This window comes from Zootoca vivipara, chromosome 5, assembly GCF_965207765.1.
Source record: "Zootoca vivipara chromosome 5, rZooViv2.hap1.1, whole genome shotgun sequence".
In the NCBI taxonomy this organism is placed as follows: Eukaryota; Metazoa; Chordata; class Lepidosauria; order Squamata; family Lacertidae; genus Zootoca; species Zootoca vivipara.
The window spans coordinates 59,653,868-59,679,039 of NC_142588.1; the positions used below are offsets into that span (position 1 = coordinate 59,653,868).

At 44.9% G+C, this 25,172-nt stretch overlaps 1 protein-coding gene across 1 annotated transcript in view; it reads left to right on the top strand.

The window, feature by feature from the left end:
• The first annotated feature begins 41 nt into the window (after positions 1-41).
• TSPEAR (thrombospondin type laminin G domain and EAR repeats) overlaps positions 42-25,172 on the top strand; it is a 37,159-nt gene continuing 12,028 nt past the window's right edge. Inside the window, exons 1-7 of the mRNA XM_035133734.3 lie at positions 42-598; positions 12,138-12,358; positions 13,647-13,885; positions 15,593-15,683; positions 21,648-21,804; positions 23,263-23,394; positions 24,296-24,528. Coding sequence (XP_034989625.3) covers positions 505-598; positions 12,138-12,358; positions 13,647-13,885; positions 15,593-15,683; positions 21,648-21,804; positions 23,263-23,394; positions 24,296-24,528 — 1,167 coding nt within the window. The 5' untranslated portion in view covers positions 42-504. The remainder of the gene's footprint in view (positions 599-12,137; positions 12,359-13,646; positions 13,886-15,592; positions 15,684-21,647; positions 21,805-23,262; positions 23,395-24,295; positions 24,529-25,172) is intronic.

Below are 25,172 nucleotides of genomic sequence, written 5' to 3' on the forward strand. Positions count from 1 at the left end.
TCCCCAAGGCAGTACTTCTCCTCCTCTTTTTCAAGCTCATTTCCATTTAAATGTCTGCAAAGGCAGCCTCCTGCTGTTGCTTATTTTGTGGCTGGTGGGAGGTCTCTCTCTCCCTGCTTCTTCAGGATGGGGCATCTCAGCAACTAGACACCAGAAAGCCACTTTCTGGCTTTCCTCTGCTGATTATGTTTGTGCTTCCGTTTGGGGAGAATGCCTCTTACCTCGCAGCCTAATAATAGCAGCTGGCTAAGCCTGGACGAGTGGTTTTAGGTGGCACTGGGAGGAAAGCCTGATGAGGAGAAGCAGAGGGAGGGAGAATTCAGACTGTGGTCACCAGCCTGATACAAGCCCTACTTCTAGGAGGGGCAGGAACCTTGGAGGGCTGGGTCACTCCTCGTAGGTGCAACCGAACAAGATGTTCCTGTAAGGTCTCTGGATGACCCAAGAGCAGAGGTTTAGGAGATGAGGAGATTAGATGATGACCAGGAGTGACAAAGTTCTCCGATGTCTGCTCTGCTAATGGTTTGGGCTGTGCTTCTGCACTTGGGGATTGAGCAGACCCTGGCCAGAGGAGGAAAGTCATGGGAGCACTGCACAGGTAAGAAGGGCTGGGGCGTCAATATTGGGCTGGTTGGCTACACTTCATCCTTTGATCTTCAGCTCTTCAAATGAACTTGCCTCCTAAATATGGAATCATGATTATATGGCAGAGCTCAAATACATGGGCTCCCAAGTCCACATCCCCCCCTTAAATAAACTATGATGTGTGGAATTAAAAGATGGAAGGGACAGAAAAGATACCACATAGGGTTGAAGTAGAATGTATGTGTTTTTAAAAAACAACAACTGGCTGCTTCAGTCTTCTCTGTGTCAGGTTCCATTTCAGCTGTGCAGAACCCTTGTGTGGAAGAGCATCTCTTGGCAAGACAAGAACTGTATTACTGTGTTAGTTAACCTGGGAATTAGTTTTCTTTCAGTTCTGTCATGTTATCTAGTTGTGAGTGAAAGTGAGTTATGCTGATGAGCCTTTTGAGAGCAATGGTTTTTTTCCCTCTTGCACTTGTTCTTCGAGAAATCTCAGTTGATTAAAGCAAAAGTGCCACACTGCCCGATCCTGTGCGTGTTTGATCAGAGGTCCTACTGTGGTTGATGGGGTTTTCTCCCTAGTCTATGTCTCTGGGCTGGTAGCCGTAGTAAATTTACTAAAGTATCATTTGATGGAAATTTTCATGGCATTCAGAAAAGAGAAGATTTTGACACCGACCCCCCAAGTCCCCTCTTCCAATTACCGTATATTCTGGCGTATAAGACGACTGGGCGTATAAGACGACCCCCAACTTTTCCAGTTAAAATATAGAGTTTGGGATATACTCGCCATATAAGAAATACGACCAGGCATATAAGACGACCCCCAACTTTTGAGAAGACTTTCCTGGGTTAAAAAGGAGTCTTATACGCAGGAATATACAGTAGCTATGTACTCAAAGATGCATTCATGGAAGTAGCAAATTCTTGGGGCTGTTAACTGTGATAGGGTTGCCATATTTCAAAAAGTAAAAACACCCCAAAAGTTGTTGACCTTTTTAAAGGATAAGTTGTTGAGCTATTTTTAGACCAACTCCAACGTTGAGCTTTTTTTTTTTACAATTTTTTTTTTACACATTGGCTTCAGTTTCAGCGCTTTGATCTCTACAGTTATTGGAATCACAGCCGTGGAGACATATATGCTGGGTCTGCTGAAATAACCTTTTAAATACAGAAAATCCTTGCACGATTGTTGCCCCTAATGAATAAACTCTCCTGGCACCTGTTTGAAGCTCACCTTATTCTGCTTTTCTGGGCAGATCTGGTGCTGTTTTTTTTTTTTAATCCCTTCCACTTTTCTTTCTTTTTATATTTCAGTCTCACATATTAACCCATTTTTGCATGGTAAGTGCTGCTCCACATGTTACAACACTGCTGCATTGAGGACACGTCTGTCTAGCTATTGACATGCAACCCACATCACAAATGACCATGGAAGGTACATTTGTCAACAAGCGCTGGTTTTCAGTGCTTCCCAAGTATGGGCACAGAGCAAAATAAACCCCACATGTGCAATCATCTTCATCTGAGGTTTACGTTCATTCCTAAAATGCATTCCTTCTGCATATAGGATTTTTGTTTTACATCTAACAAAACAGCTCTAGCTTTGAGACTCAGTTCAAATATTCATGCTGTGTTGGAGCTACTGGTCCTTGTTCAAAGCACCAGAGAAATTGTTTTTCTCTTTGCAAGTGTCTACACGAATATAGAAAATGAATGAGTTTGCCATCTTGGAATGGTGGCTTGAGCTGATGGCTGGTTATATGCATTGCCTTCGTTTGCTGCTAATAAACAGTTATTTTGGGCTGGGTGGAGAGAATCTACCCCATAGTTAACTCACTAGGTTTTCAGGATTTGTCAATGTAATTTTAACTTTGCATAGAAATTAAACCATTTATATTTTGATTTGTTGTTAACAACATTTAATATACTGCTTGTTTGCAAATAGAACTTCTAAGCGCTTTACAAAAGGCAGGGCTGACACAAATCATAAACCTAACAGAAGAATAAAAGCAAGTATAAACACAAAATTCGAAATTCCCCTTGGAATCACAAGAATTAAATCTAAAATATTCATATAACATGATAGTTTATGTGCCCATGGGCTTATCTGTAAGTGTAATTACATCTAGGCATGCCTGGTCAACGTTTTTTTGATGCCTTCTCTTGGCAAGCGGGAATATTGTAACAGGCAGCGGTGTGCTTTCTGGATTGTCCCAAGACACATTGCAGTGAATGAACATAACAGGGTAGTCCTGGAAATGCCCGTTTGCAAGTCCAAATCTATTCCGACACGTATTCTTTTCTGCACACCGTTTGAATTTTGGTGAGTTCAGCATTTCCCTGCACATATCTGAGGGCGCCCAGTGTTTGGAACTAGCCCGTAAGATACATAACTAACAAGGAACCAATTAAATACACTTTTTAAAATAAATAAATATCTGCACATCTTTTGTCCCCTCACCAATACAAAATCAAAGCAGTTTCAGTCATTAGTAATCTGTCTTGCTTTGAACACAAGAATAAAAACTCAATTCCAGTAAGAAAAAGGACTGGCGTCAATATCGGCAGGGTCATTTCAAGGACAAAATCCTCCCGAGTATAGAACATTTCTGAATTACCCCTCCATGGAAACAGGAAAGCAAAACGTTCGGTGGAACGGACTGTGTAAGTTCTTCAAAGCTCTTTATAGTTGCTAAGTGTTTTTAGTCTTTGAAACTAAGAGTAGGTTTTTAACCAGTGAGTGATGAGTAATGGGTGATTATTTCTGTTCCACTTGTGGTTCTTTTCCATTCATATCAGCAGTGGGAAACATGTGGCCCTCCAGATGTTGTTGGAGTCCCTACTCCTAGTCTAGCAACATCTGGAGGGATCTTCACCCCCGATTTAGACCCATCTCATCAGCTGTATGTGTTAAGTTGGTGGTATGCAACTGACCAAGCAAAAGGAATCTCTCTGTGTGTGAGAGAGAGGGGGGGGGGGTAAACTGAGCATAGGTTACTTAAACTACCGTATCCTATATAATAATGTCCATGTTGTCCCTGCGTCCAGATGTCCCGTGTGTCCCTGAGGTACTGCGCATGTGCCCCAGGGATACAGGGATTGGACAGCAGAGACTGCCCGCGCGCACTCTCCCCCCCCCCTCTGCCTCCTCCAACCGCCGCTCCCGCCGGACACCGCCTCACTGCAGGGCACGTCAGGGAAGCGAGGGTGGAGGCCGGCGAAGGCCTCCTCACAACCCTCCCTGGCCCGTGAGAGGAGCGGCGGTTGGAGGAGGCAGGGGGGGGGGAGAGTGCACGCGTCCTTCCTGTCGGCGGCTGGGGGAGAGGAAGGAAGGAGAAAGCGCTCCTCCGTTCCTGTCCCCCTGCCACCGACAGCAAGGACGGGTCCCAGGGTTCGGAGAAGCGCTGCACAAGCGCTTCTCCGAACCCTGGGATGTCTGCTTCCTGTCGGCGGCTGCGGGAGAGGAACGGAGGAGGAGAAAGCAGCGCTTTCTCCTCCTCCGTTCCTGTCCCCCTGCCGCCGACAGCAAGGACAGATCCCAGGGTTCAGAGAAGCGCTGTGCAAGCGCTTCTCCGAACTCTGGGAGGTCTCCTTGCTGTCGGCGGCTGCGGGAGAGGAACGGAGGAGGAGAAAGCAGCGCTTTCTCCTCCTCCGTTCCTGTCCCCTTGCCGCCGACAGCAAGGACAGGTCCCGGGTTCGGAGAAGCGCTGTGCAAGCGCTTCTCCGAACTCTGGGAGGTCTCCTTGCTGTCGGCGGCTGCGGGAGAGGAACGGAGGAGGAGAAAGCAGCGCTTTCTCCTCCTCTGTTCCTGTCCCCCTGCCACCGACAGCAAGGACAGGTCCCAGGGTTCGGAGAAGCGCTGCGCAAGCGCTTCTCCGAACCCCAGGATTCTAGCGCCCGTTATTAAACGGGCTGAAAACCACTAGTTCTTCCATATCCTTAAATAAGCAAGATTCTTCCATTCCTGAAGTTAGTAATCTAGGATAATGAACTGATTTCTAGACAGCTCACAGCAATACACAATTGAATGCTTGTGTATTGTACCTCTGTGGGTGCTTTCAGAAAGGGATTTAATGTTGTGGTGGTGGTGTTGCAAATGGATCCTTGAGAACAGGTTTGGTTTTCCTCACCAAGGGTCAATTTGGGGGAGGGGAATACAGGCTAGTGTTTTGATTTCGATGTTGTGTGGGTGCTTCAAAAATCTTGTGCGTGTGAGGAGCACCGATCCCAGAAGAAACACCTGGCTTGCTCCTGATGTCTCTCCACATACAGTAGTTGGGTTCTTCTTCTGGGGCCGCTGAGCAATTTCTAGGAATGCAAGTTTGATTGCAGCCCATTTCCTAGGTTTTCTTTATTTATTTTAAATTACTGAAACAATTGCGCAGTTACACTCTCCTGGAAGTGACATTGCCGGTGCCTTTCCCACTGTTAAAAAAACCCAAATTGCCTTATGTCAACTATTGGAAGTTATTTAAAATGTACTCAAGGGAAATAATGGGGGAATCCCCATTACATGGTAAATTTTACCTTTTGAACCCCAGATGAGATTTCTTTTGCCAGGTTCAGGAGATTTTTTTTCCTGTATTTATTTTTACGGTGCGCTGAAGCAGGGAAATCCCCTCTCCATCCTGAGCTTAATGTTCGGTGTTGTAATACTGTACTGCATGACATTAATTTCCATATGTTATCCTTTAAGATGAAGGATTTGTGTATTGCATGGGTTATTTCAAATACCTAGAATTGCGATAGGATCAAGATCTTCTATGGTTCAGTTACATAATCTAGACAAAAGACAACAATAGCCCCCTCTTAGACTACTTATGTTGAATTTATCGGTGGCTGAAAATGTTGTATTTGTCAGGCGGTGGAAACGGCTTTCTGCACCATCTGCTAAATATTAACTCATTAAAATAACAGGGACCATGGAAATGGATAAATTAATGGATTGTATCTGAAGAAGAAACAATATTCCATCTTAAGTTTTCTATTTGAAAAATGAGGGAAAGGCACAGAAACTATATTATGCTAGGCGGAGATTTCTTTTGTGTGTGAGTTTTAAAATCTGTTTCAACCTTAGTCTTTACCAAGAAAAAATAATTATAAACCTTTAATGGTGGGTCTGGTGCACATGTCAGTACAAACTGCACATATTAGGTGTACGCAGTGGTTCAAGGCAACCAACTAGTACAGATATTATTATTATTTATTATTATTATTATTTATTAAATTTGTGAAGGAATTCCAGTGCAATCTAACTGCATGGCCAAGTCCTTTGATTCTTTTCTTAGGATCTGTTTACACAGTAGTTGTTAACCAGTCTGGTGCTACAGCACACAACTGGGAGCGTGGGAAATGCCAGCGGCACAGAAAAGCACATCTCTCATGGGCTGTGCCAGTTCTCAAAGTGGAATGTATGCTGTCAAGATTTTGCAGGAGCAGCAGTGTGGGGTGTAAAGCAAATTCCATTTGCCTGCGTGAATGCATCAAATCTTCAGTGTGAAGATGGATCCAGAAGCGTGCAGAACATGAAAGAATGGACAAGTGGGGGAACGTTCCAAAAGAACTCGGCCTTTGTTGTTGTTTAGTCGTTTAGTCATGTCCGACTCTTCGTGACCCCATTGACCAGAGCACGCCAGGCACTCCTGTCTTGCACTGCCTCCTGTTGGTAACTTCGAGAACACTGTCCAACCATCCCATCCTCTGTCGTCCCCTTCTCCTTGTGCCCTCAATCTTTCCCAACATCAGGGTCTTTTCCAGGGAGTCTTCTCTTCTCATGAGGTGCACTGCACTTGGGGAACTCTTTAATAAGAAGGCACCCAGAAGGCTAATCTAGATTTTTGAGGCAGGAATTCTTGAGACATGGTGGGCATGCAGAGGCCCTGATCCACACCCCTTTCTAGAGTTCACCCATATAGGTCTCTGAGTTTCAGTTTAAAATAATTAACTGGAACATATTCAACAGGAGAACTCAGCCAACTAGCCTTAAGTCTGAGAGCTGAGCTGAATTCCTGCTACAGGAATGGAGAATGGCCTCCATCTCTTAGGGCCTGGCACACATCTGCCATCTGACAAAAAACCAGACTGATGGATAACTGGCAAAGTTGAACGCATTGCATGTACTGACAATATCAAAGGCTGATTCTCTCCAGTGTGTTTCAGAGACATGAGGAACCACTCCCAGTACACCTGGCAGGTGCTTCCATCACAATCTTTTAGAGCTGCCAGATCAAACCCACTGAACTGATGGTTGCACGTGGTAGATATTAAGATGTCATGTAGTTTTTAGAACACTCGTATATTATGCAGCCTGATGCTTTTTTGAGTGTTTTCACACAGAAAATATAAAGGGCATATTCCTCACTCCCAACCCCAGTTCTATAACTTCAAGTGAACATGTTAATATGAATGTTTGCTGCGGAGATTTTGCAGGAATAGCATTACGTTTGCACGTTCAAACACCTTATACAAATGAAAAACTGACGTTTAACTTATATGCAGCATAAATATCTCAAGGAGGCTGTTGCGCTTGTGAGGACAAATGAAGCGAAGTTTCTGAGGCACTTTGTGCATCCAAAGTGGTAATTTTAGAAGCAGTGCTGCAATCAGGCTGCTTTCCCTCCCTGCTCCCTGCTTTCTTCTCTTTAGGGCCCAGAGTGGAGCTCCATCGCTTTGCCAGCCAAGGGAGATTTAGGCTCCTGTGTAACTTAAGAGCTTTTGAAAAAGCTGCCCCAGGCATTCCCTTGATCTCTGGGATGATGTGGCCCTCCTCGAGTCTCTGTTAAAAGTGAAAGAAGGATCTAGTCAGAGTCTTTGCAACATAATTTGCCTCACTTCTCTCAAGTATCAGCAGCTGCTGTTCTGTAATCATTAATAAGATTCTGCATAATCCCTCGCTGCACTTTAATCATTAAGAGCGCCTGTATAATGTGGGAGGTGAACTGAAAATAACTGCTTTGGCTTTCATTTTACGTCAGTTTGAGGCCGAGGTGCTCCACCATCTCCGAGGAATCTGTCTGCAAGCCACAGACAGCTGAGCTGCTCAAAGTGCCTGTGGTAACCTACCACAGTCAGTCTTCCCATTGAGAAAAGAAACACGGAGCAGCTTTGCCTACTTGAGGAGGAGCATCACACCTAGGGATCTAGGAGAAGGAATCTGATCTTTTATATATAAAAAAAATAGGTACTGTAGTTCATTTACATCAGGGGGTGTCAACATTATTGGACTCCCATGGGCCAGCAGTGAAATGTGCTTTAATGGCGCCCAGGGCAGGCACACACATGTGGGGTGGAGTCTCCTTCTTTGGAGGTCTTTAAGCAGAGGCTTGACAGCCATTTGTCAGGAATGCTTTGATGGTGTTTCCTGCTTGGCAGGGGGTTGGACTGGATGGCCCTTGTGGTCTCTTCCAACTCTATGATTCTATGTGCCGGGAGAGCTGGCCAAAAGGAGCCTGCTGCATGCCAGCCTAGCCCTTGCCTAAGCGACACCAGCCCTGAGCCTCTTTGCAAGGCTGGAATGATCCCAACCTCGTGAAGCGGCACAAAGCTGGCTTGGGGAGGGCAGTGTGAGCAGCACCCCATCCAAGAAATGTGTCCCCCCTCCCCTGCCAGGGGCACATTTACAAACTAGAGAAACTGTTGTGGGCATCTTGCATGCAGCACACGCACCCTCCCCCACATGCACACAGGATTCCTGTGCAGACACCCTTTTTTCACATTCATGATCCTTTGTGCTCATGATGCTATATTAGGTGGTCAAACATGATCCCACTTTCAACACGGTTTGCATCTGCAAAAGTTTTGGGGCAGTCGCACTGCTTCATTTCCAATCAGTGCATATCCCATGACTTCCTGCTTCCTGTTTATTTTTGTCCCAGTTTTGCTGCTCTGCAGCCTCCCTGGGCAGCAGTCATGTGGTAGCGTTGAGGAAACATCCCAGAACAAATGAAAGCAGAATAAATCTGCCACTAATATAGCACCTGTGTGGAGGGGCACTCGCTCTCCCCTCTCCTGTAACCCCAGTCATTAGGCTTGGGAGGAAAAACGGAAATAAGAAGCCAAACCTATTTTAGATGTTATATATGCATGTGTGGAGGGGCAGAAGTTTGTTGTATATGTCCTACCTCCATGCATTCACCTGAAGACACATTAGAAGTTGTAGGGTCTTTCAAATCTCAAAACAAATATATAGATGTGTGCATGCCTCTCACCATTCTTGCATCCATAAAACTTCTGCAAGGGGGTAAAGTTGAGGGGTAGGGAAAAGCCCAGTAGCTTTGATGTGCTGGCTGATGCAGGAAATGAAAGCAAAATTAATGACAGCATCCAACCAAATCTGGTGAATCAGTTGCAGGCTCAGGATTTACTTTGCCAATCTTTAGTTGGGATAGATGTATGCAAGGTTTTTGAGTTGCACAACTCTTCAAGGTAGCTTATTCTACCTAGATCAAGAGAAAATCTGGCTGCCTATGTGCTATGTGGCTGCCCAAATGGACTCATTACAGTAACTCTTAATCCCAAATGAGGAAGGTTGGAACCGCAACTCAGGGCAGTCTACAATTACCATACATTTAAAGCACATGACTTTCCCCCAAATAATTCAAGGAACTGTTGTTGGTTAACAACAGGTGCTGGAAATGGTACCTCTGTGAGGGGTAAACTGCAGTTCCCAGAATTTTTTTTTGGGGGGGGGAGTCATGTGTTTTAAATGCATGGTTTATATGGAGCCTTACTTATGTCCGTCTATTAATCGTGTCCTCCCTCAAAGAGGGCTGCGGTGAGACCTGGAGACCAACCTCCTGTGTTGTGGGTGGGTAAGGTTGGTCAGCCACAACACCCGATTGATAGGTCCCTCAATGTTGGGTTCAAGCTGGCCAATGGGGCGCAGTCCAAACGGATCGAGGGACCTATATATACCCATGCACATGACCCAGAGCTTCCTCTTTTGGTGTGTGCATTTGGAACACCCGTCCAGCTCTCCATAATTTTAGGGCTTTGTTGCGCTTGAACTTGCTATGCCGTCGTGTGTCGTCTGTCATTGGGACAGGGGCATGGCAGGAATTTTCCCCACTTGGCTGAATGTCTGTTGCCATTTGGGTTTCGCCTGCTGCGTAGTAAATCATCACAACTTGTAAGGTTGCGGATAGGCACTGGTTCAGGTGATAGGGATGGGGGAACGCTCTCGCCATCCCTATGTGAAGGGTATTCCATTAAAGGAATCCAGGGACTCAAATGGTTTGGTCAACCCCTGTGAGGAAGTTGTGCCTGTGCCTGAGTCCAGGGGGACATCTGGGTGGAGGACATAGCCTGTTCCTGGCTTTCCGCCTATCCAGGTGTTCACCCTTGGCTGACCTATGGTGGTGCCCTGGGCCAGCGCTACCTGCAAGGGTGCAGGGAGCTAGTCGAACCAGAGCCTATGCAACCACTCACTTGTTGTATTCAGTAAAGCTGTGGCCTAAATTCTTCCAAAAACCAAACAAAAATTTGAGTCAAGTGTGAATTTATTTAGGGAGGAGGTCTCTGGGTCTGAACACGCAAATGACAGAATTGCAAAACGACTCTCTCTTCAATATACTGCAATTATCAGGCAATATTCTTGCAGTGGCTCAAGACCACCATTTCCTTTTGCTCCTTAGGCAAAGAATAGCAGTTAAAATGTGGGTTTATTTTTCCTTTTTAAGGAAAGAAATTATAGAGGTGCTGCATAAGCATGTGGAGCCTCCAGGTAAGGTTTAATCCCTTCCTATTTGCCCCCACCACCACCCAGTACAATATTTGGGAAGACATCAAACGGTGGGTGTTTTCCCTGCTGCTAAATGGACCTAATTTGGTGTTGCTGGTGTTTGTCTGAAACACTGCAGACAATCTTCACGCGGCTCAGCTGGTCCTGCAAGGCTGGTGTCTGTGCTTACCAGATGTTTTCTGTCATAGCGGCTTATCCTCTCTACTTTTTCACTCAGTCCATGTGATTCCCTAGGGCCACACATGTGTCTTGCTTTCTTCTGTGAATAATTTGAATTATTTGGAAACTGCATATCTTTTTGTGGAGACGTATGTAGATTTGAATGAGTTTGTTATGTAACAAAGATAGCTAGGCTTAAAGCCAAATCCCTGGAACTTCATATCCGTATCTATCTATCTTCATATCCGTATGTATCTATCTTCATATCCGTATCTATCTGATGCTTTTGAATTATGGTGCTGGAGGAGACTCTTGAGAGTCCCATGGACTGCAAGAAGATCAAACCTATCCATTCTGAAGGAAATCAGCCCTGAGTGCTCACTGGAAGGACAGATCCTGAAGCTGAGGCTCCAATACTTTGGCCACCTCATGAGAAGAGAAGACTCCCTGGAAAAGACCCTGATGTTGGGAAAGATGGAGGGCACTAGGAGAAGGGGACGACAGAGGACGAGATGGTTGGACAGTGTTCTTGAAGCTACGAACATGAGTTTGACTAAACTGCGGGAGGCAGTGGAAGACAGGAGTGCCTGGCGTGCTATGGTCCATGGGGTCACGAAGAGTCGGGCACGACTAAACAACAACAACATCTATCTAACAATGCTGCAGTTGTCAGATTCTGGGCTCCTCAAATCACCTGTTTGTAGAGCATTCCTCCTGATTTGATTGCACAAAACTTACATGGAGATAAAACGATGTCTGGTCTTTATTAAACGGCTCAGGACTGCAATGCCTCAAGGACTGCCTCTCCCCATATAAATTCATCCTGACTATGTTCATCATCTGAGGCCCTCCTTCGTATGCCTCCTCCAGTGGCTCTCAGTTTGTGGAATGCTCTCCCCAGGGAGGTTCGCCTGGCACCTTCATTATATACCCTGTTCCTCCAATTTTAAGACGTAGTCATAAAATAAGCCATAGCAGGATTTTTAAGCATTCAAGGAATATAAGCCATACCCCATAGTGATAGGTGCAGCAGCAATGCCGGCCACGGCAGGAGGAGGAGGAGGAGGAAAGAAATAGGACATCCCCTGAAAATAAGCCATAGTGTGTGGTTTTTTTTTTGAGGAAAAATAAATATAAGACACTGTCTTATTTTCGGAGAAACACGCTATATATTTAGGTGACAGGTGAAAATGTTCCTCTTCAACCAGATCTTTGGCTGATTTATATTTTACCACCTTTTAAATGTGTTTGTGGGAGGGTGAGGCTATTGTTTTATTATTTTGCTTTTAACTATTTATTTGTGTTTTCATCTTGCATTTCTATCTTGTGGACTGCCCTGAGATGGAACATGTGTTTCGTTTCAAAAAATAAAAGACACTTGCTTAGAATAAGGGATTCTGTATCTGGCAACCACAGGACTTGATGGTCCACTTTCAGTTCTATGTCAGTGTCCTTATCTCTGTTTGGTTGGGGGGGAAACACAAAGGGGTTTTTAAAAAATCTTCTGCATGCATCCAGCTAATCAGTTCTTCCCATTATTTTGATTAATCCGGAAGCTGTTTTCCTGGCATAAGTGCCTGGCCTTTCAGGAACAGCCTTTGTAGCCCTTTGCTGTGTTTCGTAATGTGTTTTGGTGCTGTCTCTGGCGTAGATCTGCGTCCTTTGGATATTCTCTCCGAAGTGGTTCCCGTGAATGGGGTGAAGAGTGGGATACGGATGATCCAGATCCAAGGAGCACGTGGCTTCCAGTTCTCTGCAATGCGCCCTCGCTTTCTCAGTTTTCCAGCATCACGGATTTTCATATACTGTGACATCTTCCCAGAGGAATTCTCCATTGTGGTCACCTTAAAAGCTTTCCCCATGCAGTCCAGGGTAAGCATGTGGTAGTTTGGGGTTTTTTTTTTTTTACACTAGAGCAGAATCACATATCCACCGATAAAATCGTGGTTGGTGAATTCAGTTTGCTAAACCTGAGCTTGATTAATACTATAATCAATTTGGCAAACTTCGCAATACCACGTGATTTAGATAGTTCATTCCGTATAAACTGTGACTTGAACAGTTGTCGGCATATTTACGTGGATGTAAATGTACTCAGATGCCTGATAGAATCACTATGCATAATTTATGCTGTAGGTGATGAAATAAAACTGTCACAGGTGACAAGAGATAATCTTTAATTGGTCATGATGTACTTTATGAATTATATCCTTAAAAAAAGAACTTGGAAAAACATCCTGGGGTATGCTTTCTTTCTGGATTGTGATAGCACAGGAAGCAAAATGAAACTGGAGCTTGATTCTATCTTTATTTAGAAGTTAGGCTGTGTACACACTCCCTGTTCACTCTGCATCCAGTGCGTTCCCACCACAGGTTTGGGAATCGGTGTACACACAATGTTTGCCTCTGTCCTGTCATTTCTTATGAAATACAGTGGTACCTTGGTTCTCGAACTCAATCCATTCTGGAAGTCTGTTTGACTTCCAAAACGTTCGAAAACCAAGGCGCAGCTTCTGATTGGCCCCAGAAACAATGCCAACAGCCGAAATGGATGTTCGGCTTCCGAAAAACATTCACAAACTGGAACACTTACGTCTGGGTTTGTGGCGTTTGGGAGCCGATTTGTTTGTCAACTAAGCCGTTCGGGAACCAAGGTTCCACTGTACTGTGTTTTGAGGTGTTCCCCGCCATACCAGCTTCAATCTGAAATTAGAAAGAGAACCCCCTAGATGAGTTTTAAGGTGGTGTACACATGGAACTCTGGGAATTGTAGTTCTCTGAGGTGAATAGGGTCGTCCTAACAACTCTCAGCACTCTTGACAAACCACACTTCCCAGGATTCTTTGGAATGAGGCTATGACAGTTAAAAGTGGTATGATACTGCTTTAAATGTATTGTGAAGATGGGGCCAGAGTGCTAAAAAAATTTAGTGATTCATATGCTGTTAGAAGAAAATAATGTATTTCAGGCTGACAAGCTTAACTGTGTTTTCAAAAAATGAGTTTTGGAGGACATTTATTCTGTGAACCTTTATTGTTCCTCTGATGCGTGGGATTGAAGGTTTTCTTTTCTTTTTACAAAATATTTTGACAAGTCAGGTTGGTAAATAGCAGGAGCAGGGGGAAGCTTTCCAACTCACAGCCTTTGACTGTCCTTTCAGAGAAACGAGTACATCTTTACGGTTTTGGAGGAAAACAGTGACACTCTGCTGCTTGGACTCCGATATTCGAGGAATAAAATTCACTTCATCTTCTGGAGCAGAGAGCTTTCCAATGGCTGGCAGACACGGGTCACCTTCCGGGACGTATTTTTGGCAGACAATCAGTGGCACACACTGGTACTGGCAGTAACTAAAGGCTCCTTCTCTCTCACTGTGGACTGCAGCATCCCCACAGATGTGTACGTGAAGCACGTACAATTCAGGGGTAATTTTGCCGCCGCCGCCACCATCCCCTGGTATGGGGATGCGTGGGAAATTGCACTGCCCAGAACTGGGAAGTCTGAAGGCTTTGTGCAAAACGTGGGAGCTCTTTTCATCAGGTCCTGGCCAAAATCTGCCTCTGGTTTTCTACACCTCCACCCGCCTTCCAAACAAGAAAGAGGCATTATCACAGGAAGGAGCGGCCTACGGGAGGGTGTGTGAGAATCTAAGAAAAGCCTGCTGGATCAGGCCAATGGCCCATCTAGTGCAGCATCCTGTTCTCAGAGTGGCAACCAGATATACGTGGCAAACACTTAGGCAGCACCCAAGCACAAGAACACTCTCCCCTCCTGCAGCACTACTGCCTCTGATTGTGGAGGCAGAGCACAGCCATGATGGCTAGTAGCCATTGATAGCCGTATCCTGCATATGTCCTGTGGAGGGGCTGGCAGAGAGCCCCAGGGGCTAAAGGGCTGCATTTGGTCCCCCACCGCTGCCTAATGGTGCTCTGTCTGGCCTCCAGACAATGAAAGTGTGGTTGTAGATAGGGTGGGTAACCAACTAGGTCAACAAGATGTCATGGGAGCATGTCTTAGCCGCCCGGAAGGATTGAAGGCCCAAATGGATTGCAGATAAACTGTGACCCTTTATAAACAAAAAATAAAGTACAGCTGACTCCCTATTTACATGCACTCGATAGGTGCACGACTCTGCATACACACAGGCTTTTCCAATGGTGTTTCAAATATATGCGATTTCACTTAAACGCGAGTTGCCTTGGAACAAAACCCTTGTGTAAATTGGGAGTTGCCTGTAAATGGTTTACTCTCTGACTCCTGGAAGAGCATAACCATCTGAGCCAGACATCATGTATTGTCCATGATTGATAAGCTAAGAACAAATCTTTGTGTCCCATCATGGCTTCTTTGAAGTGGAACAAACCACAGCCCCTGACTTGGACATAATGCCAAGCTAGGGGGCCATGGTTTGCTGCTCCTACTCATACTAGGGAAGGTGGTGAAGCAGGAACTTCCTGTGTCTTCATGGTAAGCCTTACTGCAAGGATGAGGGACGTTTTCCAGCCTGCATTCCCTTCTAGGCAACATTTGGGGAGTGTGAGTGTGTGTCACATTCCAGGGGTGGGCGGAGCCTAGAGTAAAAGTGGGCGGAGCAATGAATATGCATTTTATAGTAAGCTAGCTGGCCACATGACCTGGAAGCTATACGCCGGCTCCCTCGGCCAATAATGCGAGATGAGCGCGCAACCCCAGAGTCGGTCACGACTGGACCTAATGGTCAGGGGTCCCTTTACCTTTACCTTTAGTTTCTGTACACAAACACCTCTCTATCCTTCATCCAGGGAAGCCAGAGGCAACAGCAGGGAGTTCAAACACTCATTCCAGCCAGGCAAAAGCACTCAAGGAGATTGTGAAGCAAGGCCATTAGAAGGTGTGGCTGGGAATGATTCTGGCATGGGGAGAGTCTCGGGGGGCCAGTGAGAAAGGCTTGAGGGGCCACAATAGGCCCATGGACTTCAGGTTCCCCAACCCTTGATGTGTGAATGCAAAGTTTTTAGGCAGGGCAGAGCCCAGATGAAAGGTGTAAGTCTATTTACCTCTGCTGTTACCAGTGATGATGACTAAACTGTCTTGATACATATGTGCTTTCCTTTTTATTCACCTTAGGATTACAGATGCTGTTTTCCCCACATCTTTGACTGTGACAGGATCCCGGTTTTATGTAGGGAGCAGAAGGAGAAGAAAAGGTTTCTTCACTGTGAGTACAATATTTGCGTTGAAGAGATTATCATAGCCATTCAGCATACAATGGGCTGACTCTGCCGTACATGGGGGTGGAGATGTGCATTATCAATGCATGCCCGTTTAATATCACTTAAACTTTCATTGGTGCCCCCAAACGATTTTGAGAATTATAGCTTGGCAAGAATACTGAGAATTCCTTGTTTGAGATTCCCTTGTGGAAATACAGTTCCCTGGACTCTCTGGGGAAACTGACCAATTTAAGTCTGGTATAGAGACAAGTAGAGACAGCAACAAAATGTTGCAGCATGCCCATCCTTCTAGCAATGGGAAGGGCCAAAGCTCAGTGATAGAGCACATGTTTAACTTGCAGAAAGTCCCAGGTTCAGTCCCTGGCTCCTCCAAGAAGGGCTCCTACTGAGAATTAGTTAACTATTGATAGCCTGCAAGTAGAAATAACACTGAGGAGGATGGACTGAGGGTCTGGCTCGGCATGAGGCAGCTTTCCATGTTCTTCCTAACAGGAATGCTTCTGTTCAGTTTCAGCCAGCCAGCCATTATCATCAGGCAGGGCATTCCACTCCCCACCACTCCCCTAGTTTTCTGTTTTTCTTTTCTGGCTGACACTTAACATACCTGGGGCCTGTTCTGCAGTTACATGCTCCTGTGTAATGGTGGAGCAAGAGATGTTGCAGGGGAAGTCAAAGTCTGAGGATAATGAAGGAGCCATGTTTTCAGACCAAGGCAGTGTTGAAGGGATGGGGACTAGTGCATCATCTCTGACTCAGAACCCTCTTCAGCAGTGCTGGCTGGTGGCTATTGGGATTGGTGGGCCAGAAGGCAGGGAGGTCAACAGTGGGTGGAGCCAGAACCAATGAGAGGCGGAGCCAACTGATTCTATTTCTGCCCCCGCCTTCCTTCCTGCTGAGGGGCAACAATGAGACTCATGAGAAGGAGGAAGTGGACAGGCAGTTCCACCCAGCAGCGGAGGAAGCTGCTCGGGCGCCTGGGGCGGGGCAAGGATGGGGCAATCCGGTCATAGGGGCGGGGTGAGGGCAGGGCGATCTGCTCATAGGGGCGACGTGCACCGTGGGGCCTCCGGAGTCTGCCTGCCTCCTCCCACTCAGCCGCCCTACAGCTAGAGGAGGAGGTAGCGAGTGGAGCATTTGGGCAGCCGTCGTGTCTCTCCTAGGAGCAACGCATGGCCTGGGTGTGCTGCAGGCCCTGCGGTGAGTGCCGCCCAGCATTTTCTCATCCCCATCAGTGGTGACACCTGAGGCGACCCGCACCCACTGCACCCCCCCTCCTCCACCCCTGGCACCACCCTCTAGACTATTTGTAAGTAAGAAGGCAGGCAGTTGGGTGACTGAAGGCAGACTGAGGTTGGTGGGTCATTGCCCCATTTGCCCTAGAGGGCCAGCCTTCACTGCTTTTCAAGCCAACACAGGTACCCTGAGACAGGGGACGTGACAATTTTATGTAGGCTGTGAGGTGAGAAATTGACAAAAAAGTGGCCTGCGTTAAGAGTTTCTGTGACATTCATCGGCCGTGTTCTGTGCAGGCCGCATAAAACTCTGGAGTATGCAGAGCTCTGCATAAAGATCAAACCAACTTCAGAACAGACCCTGAGGGAATCACACTGATGGAAGCTGTGGTACTAATCTGCTAGGAATGCTTTGGCTTTCCCCCTCTCTCTTGTAGCATTTCCAGATAAACAGCAGATGCATACATGGAACAGCTTCTGTTCATTTCTGGGTTGCTGGTGGTAATTTTTAGCCATTTTCTCAGATAGATCAGCAGGCTTTCCTGAGCAGACGTTGCAACAGATACATAATACTGTGTGTGGCTGGGACTGGGAGACACGATTGAGTGAGAGATAAAATTCTGTTTTCCCTTCTTTTAAAACTAACTTGTGAAAAGAAGCCGACAGGATCAGTGAAGCGTCTGGTTCAAGATAACTCAGCCTTTGGGGAGGATGATCTGAGTGTTCCATGCCCTCAAATTATGGACAAGATAGAAGCTGATAATAAGCCTACAAAGCCAAAGGAAAGCCAATCCGATAGCCAAAGATTTTCATAGCAAAAAATCACAGGCAGAAAGACACAGAAACCTCTAAGGCAAGAAAGAGGAGCCAAGAGTAGGGATGGGGCAGAAATTGGATTCAGTTACCATTTCAAGGCAAACTTGCAGAAATTTTCCAAAACAAAATGTGAAATAGAATACAGCCACCCTTTGAAATTCACACTTCACCAGTTTTTGCATTACAGTTCTCCAGCCAAATAATGTGCACAAAATGCATATACTAAGTTAAAAGTGTGCATATAAATACATGTATTGGTGAGAAAGAGATACGCAAGTGCATTATATTACAGAAATTGCTTTGAAAAAAATGTGTATATGAGGAAAAATTGCATGAAACAATGTGTATATTAGGAGAAATGGGCAGTAAAATGTTACTGAATTTTCATTAGGACTTTTTTAAAAAAATGCAAATGTTTGCTATATGTGGAAAACTGAAGACTGGAAAAACAACAAATTGGAGATAAGCCCAGAACCAGCACTTTCATTCATCTCTAGTCCATGTGATATCTGAAGAGAACACAGATATACTGATAGTCCAGCAATCTGTGGGGATTTTATTATTGTATTTTTTCAAAATGTCTATGCCACTTCCAGTTTAACAGAACTTCCAGGGTGGCTCATAATAGTCAATAAAACAATTTCAGATAACTATAGATATCAGTTAACAATGATGGAACTGTAAAAAAAAAAACCCTAAAGAGAGTAATAAAAACGAGCAGCAACCAATAAAATTTATTGGATTAAAACCAGCTGCCATGTTGGAAAGCCTGACTAAATAAAAATGTCTGCTGCTGGAAGGACATTTAATTCAGTAGCAGGCAAGGCTCTCTGGGGAGATCATACCATGTGTGGGCTGCCAAAAGGACCCGGGAAGGGGGCGGGATCCTGTTCTTCCGTCATCACCAACCTCATTTCAGAAGGCAGAGGGATTTTAAGTAGGGATGGGAGAGAAATTTGATTCAGTTTGCCTTTAAATGTAGACTTGCCTAATTCACACTTCTCCAAATTTTGCAGCGCAGTTCTCCAGCCAAGTAACATGTACAAAAATGCGTAAATTGTGCATATAAAATCATACTGAAACTAGCATACAAAAATGCATAGGCAAAAATGCTTTGCAGAAATGTGTATATTAGGCAAAACTGCATACAAAATGTGTATTTAGGAGAATTTTGCACTAAAATGCTGCTATGTTTTCAGGACAACTTTAGAAAATAATTATCACAAGCTGATGTAGAAATGTGGAGAACTGAACTTAAGATTGGACGGATGCGATAATGAAATTGATGTATTTGGCCATCCCTAATTTTAAGTAAGGGACTCCAATTATCACCTTAGCGATCACACAGGTTCATATAAAATAAAACCATTCTCCAGATATCTGGGCCCCAAACTATTTAGGGGTTTAAAAGGGAAGCATCACCACTTTGAATTGTGCCTGAAAATGGCCTATCAGTCAAATTAGTTTAAAAACTGGAGAGATACCTAGAGGGGTGGTGAACTATCCCTGGAGGTTCTCAGGCAGGGGCTGTTGGGAATGCTCTGGTTTTCCTGCATTGAGGAGGGTTTTTTGGCTATGAGATGTGTTCCATTTGGTTGGTTCAAGTTACAAAACCTACAGAAAACAACACAGTATATAGAAACGAGGCTCAGAGCACTGTGAATCCACACACACAAATGTAACAAGTCATTGTGAGTGTGCTTTCTCTGGAAATTTGCAGCTCTGTGGTCCTTAACCCCTTCATTTACTAACTAGCAGAGATGCTAGCATTGTTAGGTTTGACTGCAAAAACTCCCACACTTTTGCACCCCAGAAAACGTGAAATCTTTGCGACAAAACCGCCTATCCCTTTCTTAATGTTTTGCGATGGTTAAAGTTCAACAATCGTTCATTATTATTATTTTTTACAAAAGTTTTCTTGAAATGCTTTCCATTGTAGTCAAAAAGAGTCTTTGCAAGATCAGGTAGAACAAACAGGAAATGAAGAAGACATTAGCTGAAGTGATTTATGCTGATCTTCATCTCGCACTTACAAATGATTTATTAAATTCAGATTATGACAAAACAGCCTGAAGCGTACATCTCAAACTTAAAGAGAGTGAAAAGCCAAACTATTTGCACCGAGGGTGTGGGTGTGTGTTCAGGATGGGTGGCTGGAAAGAGGCGTGTTGGGGGAGTGCTAGAACTGGCTCTAAGGGGATAATTGGAAGATGGGGGGTCTGGCAAATTGCTTCTGAGATCCTGAGAGTAAATTTAGAGAGAGAAACTAGTGCAGGAAAGCCATAAAAAGGATCCAGTTACTGTCCCAAAAGACTTATAGATGAATGAGAGGCATAGGGGAAGCAATAATTCTAGATGAAGTGTGGGAATCCTTTGGGCTTCCACATGCTGCTGAACTACAATGTCACCAGTGGATGTCAACCCAGCCATCGTGGTCAATGGCAAAGGATTATGGGAGTTCAGCAACATCTGGAGGTCCAGAGGTTCCCCACACCTGTTCTAGACAAACTGGGTGCCAGACACGTAGCATGCAGAGACACCATCTGCAAGCCCAGGGAATTTTCTCTCTTGCTCCCCTTTATGAATTAGATTTCACATGCTCACTTCTCAGGAAGACTCAGAAGTCATAGCGGCCAACAGTAGATAGAGCCAGTCAGCCAGAGCCACTGATAGGCAGAGCCAACTCTTCTCCCTGCTGAGTTCCTTCCCTAGGAGGAAGAGGAGGAGGAGGTGGCGGCTCTTGACAGCCAGAGCCACCTCCAGGACTAGTAGTAAGAAAGAAGGCAGGCAGGTGGGGGCTGGCTGAATGCAGATTGAGGCTGGTGGGACAGTGTCCCATTTGCCCAAATGGATCAGCCTCCACTCCTGAGCCTCCACTCCTAGCACCTCTGTTTCTGCCAGCTCACTGCTTCTAAATGTGCCCCTGAGGACATTATACTCCATGGACTGGTTGAATAGTCATTCCCTTATTTGAAGTGAAGGCTATTAGAAGTGGAGGAAAATACTCACCACACTCTTACAACTATTGCACATCCATGGTTTTTTTCCGAATTTCACTCCTCGGACAAGCAACCAGCCCAGCAGGTTTTTTGTTAAATACCTATGTTAAATAATGTATAGCTAGATCCTTAGTTCAAGAAAATATGGGATAGAAAGTTTTCTTAGGTTACAGGGTGTGGGTTTTCCTCCCCCAGTAGAAGCTTATTTCCACATTAGCTTCAGTACCAGTTTAACCCCTATCAAAGTGGCAGGGTAACTATTGCAGAAGTGTTTTATAACAAGCCAATGTTAACATGGGGAGTATACAGTACTGTTGTTTGAAAGGCAAATGCTCCTTAATATCCGGCATTCCATGAAGACCTAGTATGTTTGTGCATGAAATGTTGCTTTAATCTGCATCTACACTGTGGTGTATAATTTAGCACACACTTTCAACAAGGTCAACGTAACATGAAAGTGTCATAATTTCTCTCGTGTTCCCTAACTATTACCCTCAGTGTTAATATGGATAGTAAAAGGACAGATTAGTCAAAGAATTATTGCTCATATACCATACTTGTTCACCCATCATGGACTTATTTTGAGCAGAGACTCTTTGGAACATCTGAGCTCAGCCCTGGAATCAGTGTTCAATGGCAGATTCAATAGCTCACTAACACATAAAGCAATATGAAGAGGGTGCCCCTTAGCACCTGAAAGGTAGTTTCCCCCTGTCACTGATGAGTCAGAATTGCTCCCCACACATATGAAAATAGGGGCCCATGATTTTTCAAATGGGCTTAAGCCCCGTCATCAATTGAACAAAGAAGGAAAGAAAATCAATGTTGTAAACATACCAACCATGGTCTTCCACCAACCCTAGTTGATTTCATTCCCTAGTCTTTCTTCCTCTCTTTTCAGGGCTTGCTAAGGCAGCTGGTCCTGTTGCCAGGATCTGATGCTACCTCAAGGATGTGCACTGGCATGAACTTTAATCTAGCAGTGCTCTCCATCCCCAAAATTCTGCAGGATCTCCCCGTGAAACCAACGGGCAATGGGCTGCTGAAATACCCTTACGGTCAGTAAAACAAACAAAATAGGTTTTGAGGTGCTTCCAACAACTTGCATTAGGAAACTGTAGAGGAGAACAAGCTGCTAACCCTTCCAAGTGCAGAGAGAGAGCCTGGAGTTAGAGCAGATCTGGGCTGATTGACTTGCAGCAGCAGAAGGGTACGTTTCACTTTTGTCATATAATACTATTATGTCTTGTTCCCCCCCTTCAATAAAAATTGTGAGATTGATTCCTTGTAGTTAATGAACCTTTCTTCCTTGCGGACCTTTTCACTGATATACATAATATATTGCTTTAAGCTGCCCAGAAAACTTTGTATCGTAGGACAGTTTACAAATGCTGTTAATAAATAGAAACATTGTACGGTGTTTCTGTTATCAAATGCAAAACAATATTTCTTGCTTATACTTCGATGACAAGCAACATATGTCTGCTTTGCCATGTACTAGAGAAAAGGTGTCACCACAGAGAAGGCCCTGCTCCTTTTCCCTACCTGCCTGACTTCAGAGGCTGGCAAGACTCGGAGCAGAGCCTCTCCTGCAAATCTTACCATCCCGTAGTGTGTATATATGGGAGAAGAAATTGTATACATTGTAGAAGATTATGATTCCCATCTGCCTCAGCCACCATGGCCAGTGGTCAAGGTTGCTGAAGAGATATAATTGAGTGTTATCAACCCACTGGTGACATTTAATTCTGAATCCTCAGAGGAACTCTCCAAGGGGTTTATGTAAAGATGTTAAAGAGCTACGAGGGACCAAATGGGACTGTGGGATTCCATAGGAAAATTCCCAAGGGGTTCAACAACAGTTCCACAGTGCAAGCTCCTAATTAAGCCAACTGTCATTGCTTAGTTTATGATATAATAAAACATTATAGGTGGAGTGCTTCTAGATGAACTGTTCATTTGCAGAAGGTTTGGTTGTTATCACACACCACCATGGCTTGTTTATTGCCAACAAAACCACAATCTGAAGTGATAGTTTGTTGTTTTGCTTAGGAATCTTGGTTTGTTTTAACTATATCTTGGTGTTATGTGTGAACCCAGCAGCCTGCCTTTACCATGGCTTATTTAGTGACTTCATCCGCTAGACCAGTGGTTCCCAACCTTTTTTTGGCCATGTCCCACCTAAGCATCTCTAAAATCCTGATGCCATACCCCCCCCCCCCCGGAAACATACAATTTTTATTATTCAAAAAGTGAACTATTCACGTGGAGGAAGCCTAAAAGGCCATTCACTGTTAATAACTCATTCTCGAATTGCCCCCCTTAAAAATCAAAGACCATACTTGTCCAGTGGTAAATGAACACAGAGAAAAACATGTTTGTAGCCAAGCATAGTCTCATATAATCTAGTGCAGTTGCGTATTGATATCTATCATTGCATTTCTCGTGGTGCCAGAGCAAGTATTTATTTGCTGCTAATTTGCTTGGTTGTTTTTTTTTTTACTGTTATCATTCAGAAGCAGACATGAAGGTGACTTTGGGGTCTCGCCCTCCCTGTACCAAGAGTGAAAGTGGTCAGTTCTGGTTTAATGCAGCTCAGAAAGGGCTATTTATATGCAGCGGGGATAAATGGATTTCATTGCTAGAAGGTAAGCCTTTCTGGGTAACGATTGAATCTCAAATAGGCTTACAAACAATAAATAACAAATGGTTGGCCTCCGTCTGTCTCGGGAGACAATGGAGGAGTGTTCCTTAGTTTGGAGGTGAAGTCAAACCTTTGGGGAATTACAGCACCTGCTGTGGCAGCAGGGGCCAATATGGGAAAGACATGTTTTGTTGCAGCTGGGGCAGATGAGGATGTTCAGTTGTGGTTGGTGCAGGTATACCATGGCATTTCTTCTTTCTGCGCTCATCCAAGCAGTCATTCCTCTTCTGGTCACTTCTGTGGTTGCACAACCTGACTGCCTGTCTCCAGGTGCTGTGGTCATCTGTAAGGGATTCTTGCATGGCGGAGTTAATGTTGCCAGCCTTCATGTCATGTTTCCAGACATCTTTGTAATGCAGGGTTGGTCTGCCAGCAGGCCTGGTGCCTGAAGCCAGCTCCTTGGGGATCCTGCCCTCTTCCATTGTGTGTACATGACCAAGGCAGTATAGACGTCACTGAGACCTCACTGAGACAGAAGTGCGAACATGTTGAGAGGGGCTTAGGTACCATGTTTAAACTGGCTTATAGGCATCTGAGCAGAGAAGCTAGATCTAAATGTGAAAGATAAGTTTGAATAGCATCAGGGGTAGGGATACCAGAAAGAATGAGAGGGAAATTCAGGGCAGATAGAAGGCCCAAGGAAGAGGGTCACAGAAGGGGCGTGGAGGAGAAAACTTTCAGGAATGCTAATTCTGCTGGATCATTCTGCCTACAGAATCCCCTTATTAATGCCATTTGATTTCGTATCTGACGAAGTGTGCATGCACACGAAAGCTCATACCAAAATAAAAACTTAGTTGGTCTTTAAGGTGCTACTGAAGGAATTTTTTAATTTGATTTCGTAGTTGAAGAAAGACTGGACTATCTGGAAGAATACCAGAGTTTAGCTACAAATTCTGAAACCATGGGCATTGAGGTCTTTGTCATCCCTGACGTGGGACTCTTTGCAGCTACTGCTAATCGGTACACTCCTCCAGGGTCAGCCATCTACAAATGGACGGATGAGAAATTTGTGGCATACCAAAATATCCCCACTTACCAAGCCCAGTCCTGGAAATTCTTTACTATTGGAAAAAAGGTAAATTGTAAGTTAATTTTCAGTACTGCTGGATACTCCGTTATTCTCATCAGCATTTCTCTCTGGTTTTTCCCTCACACCTCCCTTACCAGTTCCTTAACTGGCAGTTAACCCCCATCTGACAGCCAACTCCCAACTGAATTGGAACCTTAAGTCAATAAGAATCTACTGTCATCCTGACCAATCTGAATAAATTTACCTGATCCAGGCCCCACCTAATACATCCTTACCATTTGACCCACAAGAGTAGGAATTCCTTTGATTGAGAAAGATGTATTCCTATCCACCCATCAGTTTCAACTTCACCTTGTGCTTTTCCTTCAGAACTCTGCAGTTTGAAGCATGGAGGGGGCTGTGTTTGAAAACCCGCTCCTACCTGGCCATCAGCTGATAAATGGTCAGCATGTGCCTGGATCAAGGCTTTCAAATGCCCTGCCCACCTGTCAACTTTGGCCTGCCAGGGTGGGGGAGAGATCCAGCCCTCCGGCCAGAAAAGGGTCCCCACACTTGCTCTAGAAGAGGAGATTTGGAGTAGGCTATGCTAGAAGACTTTAGCAGACCAAGAATCTCGTACCAGAAATGTTTGGTGGCAAAGTGCAAGAGCTTTTCAAAACTGACTTTCATTGCACTGCTGTGTCTTGCTC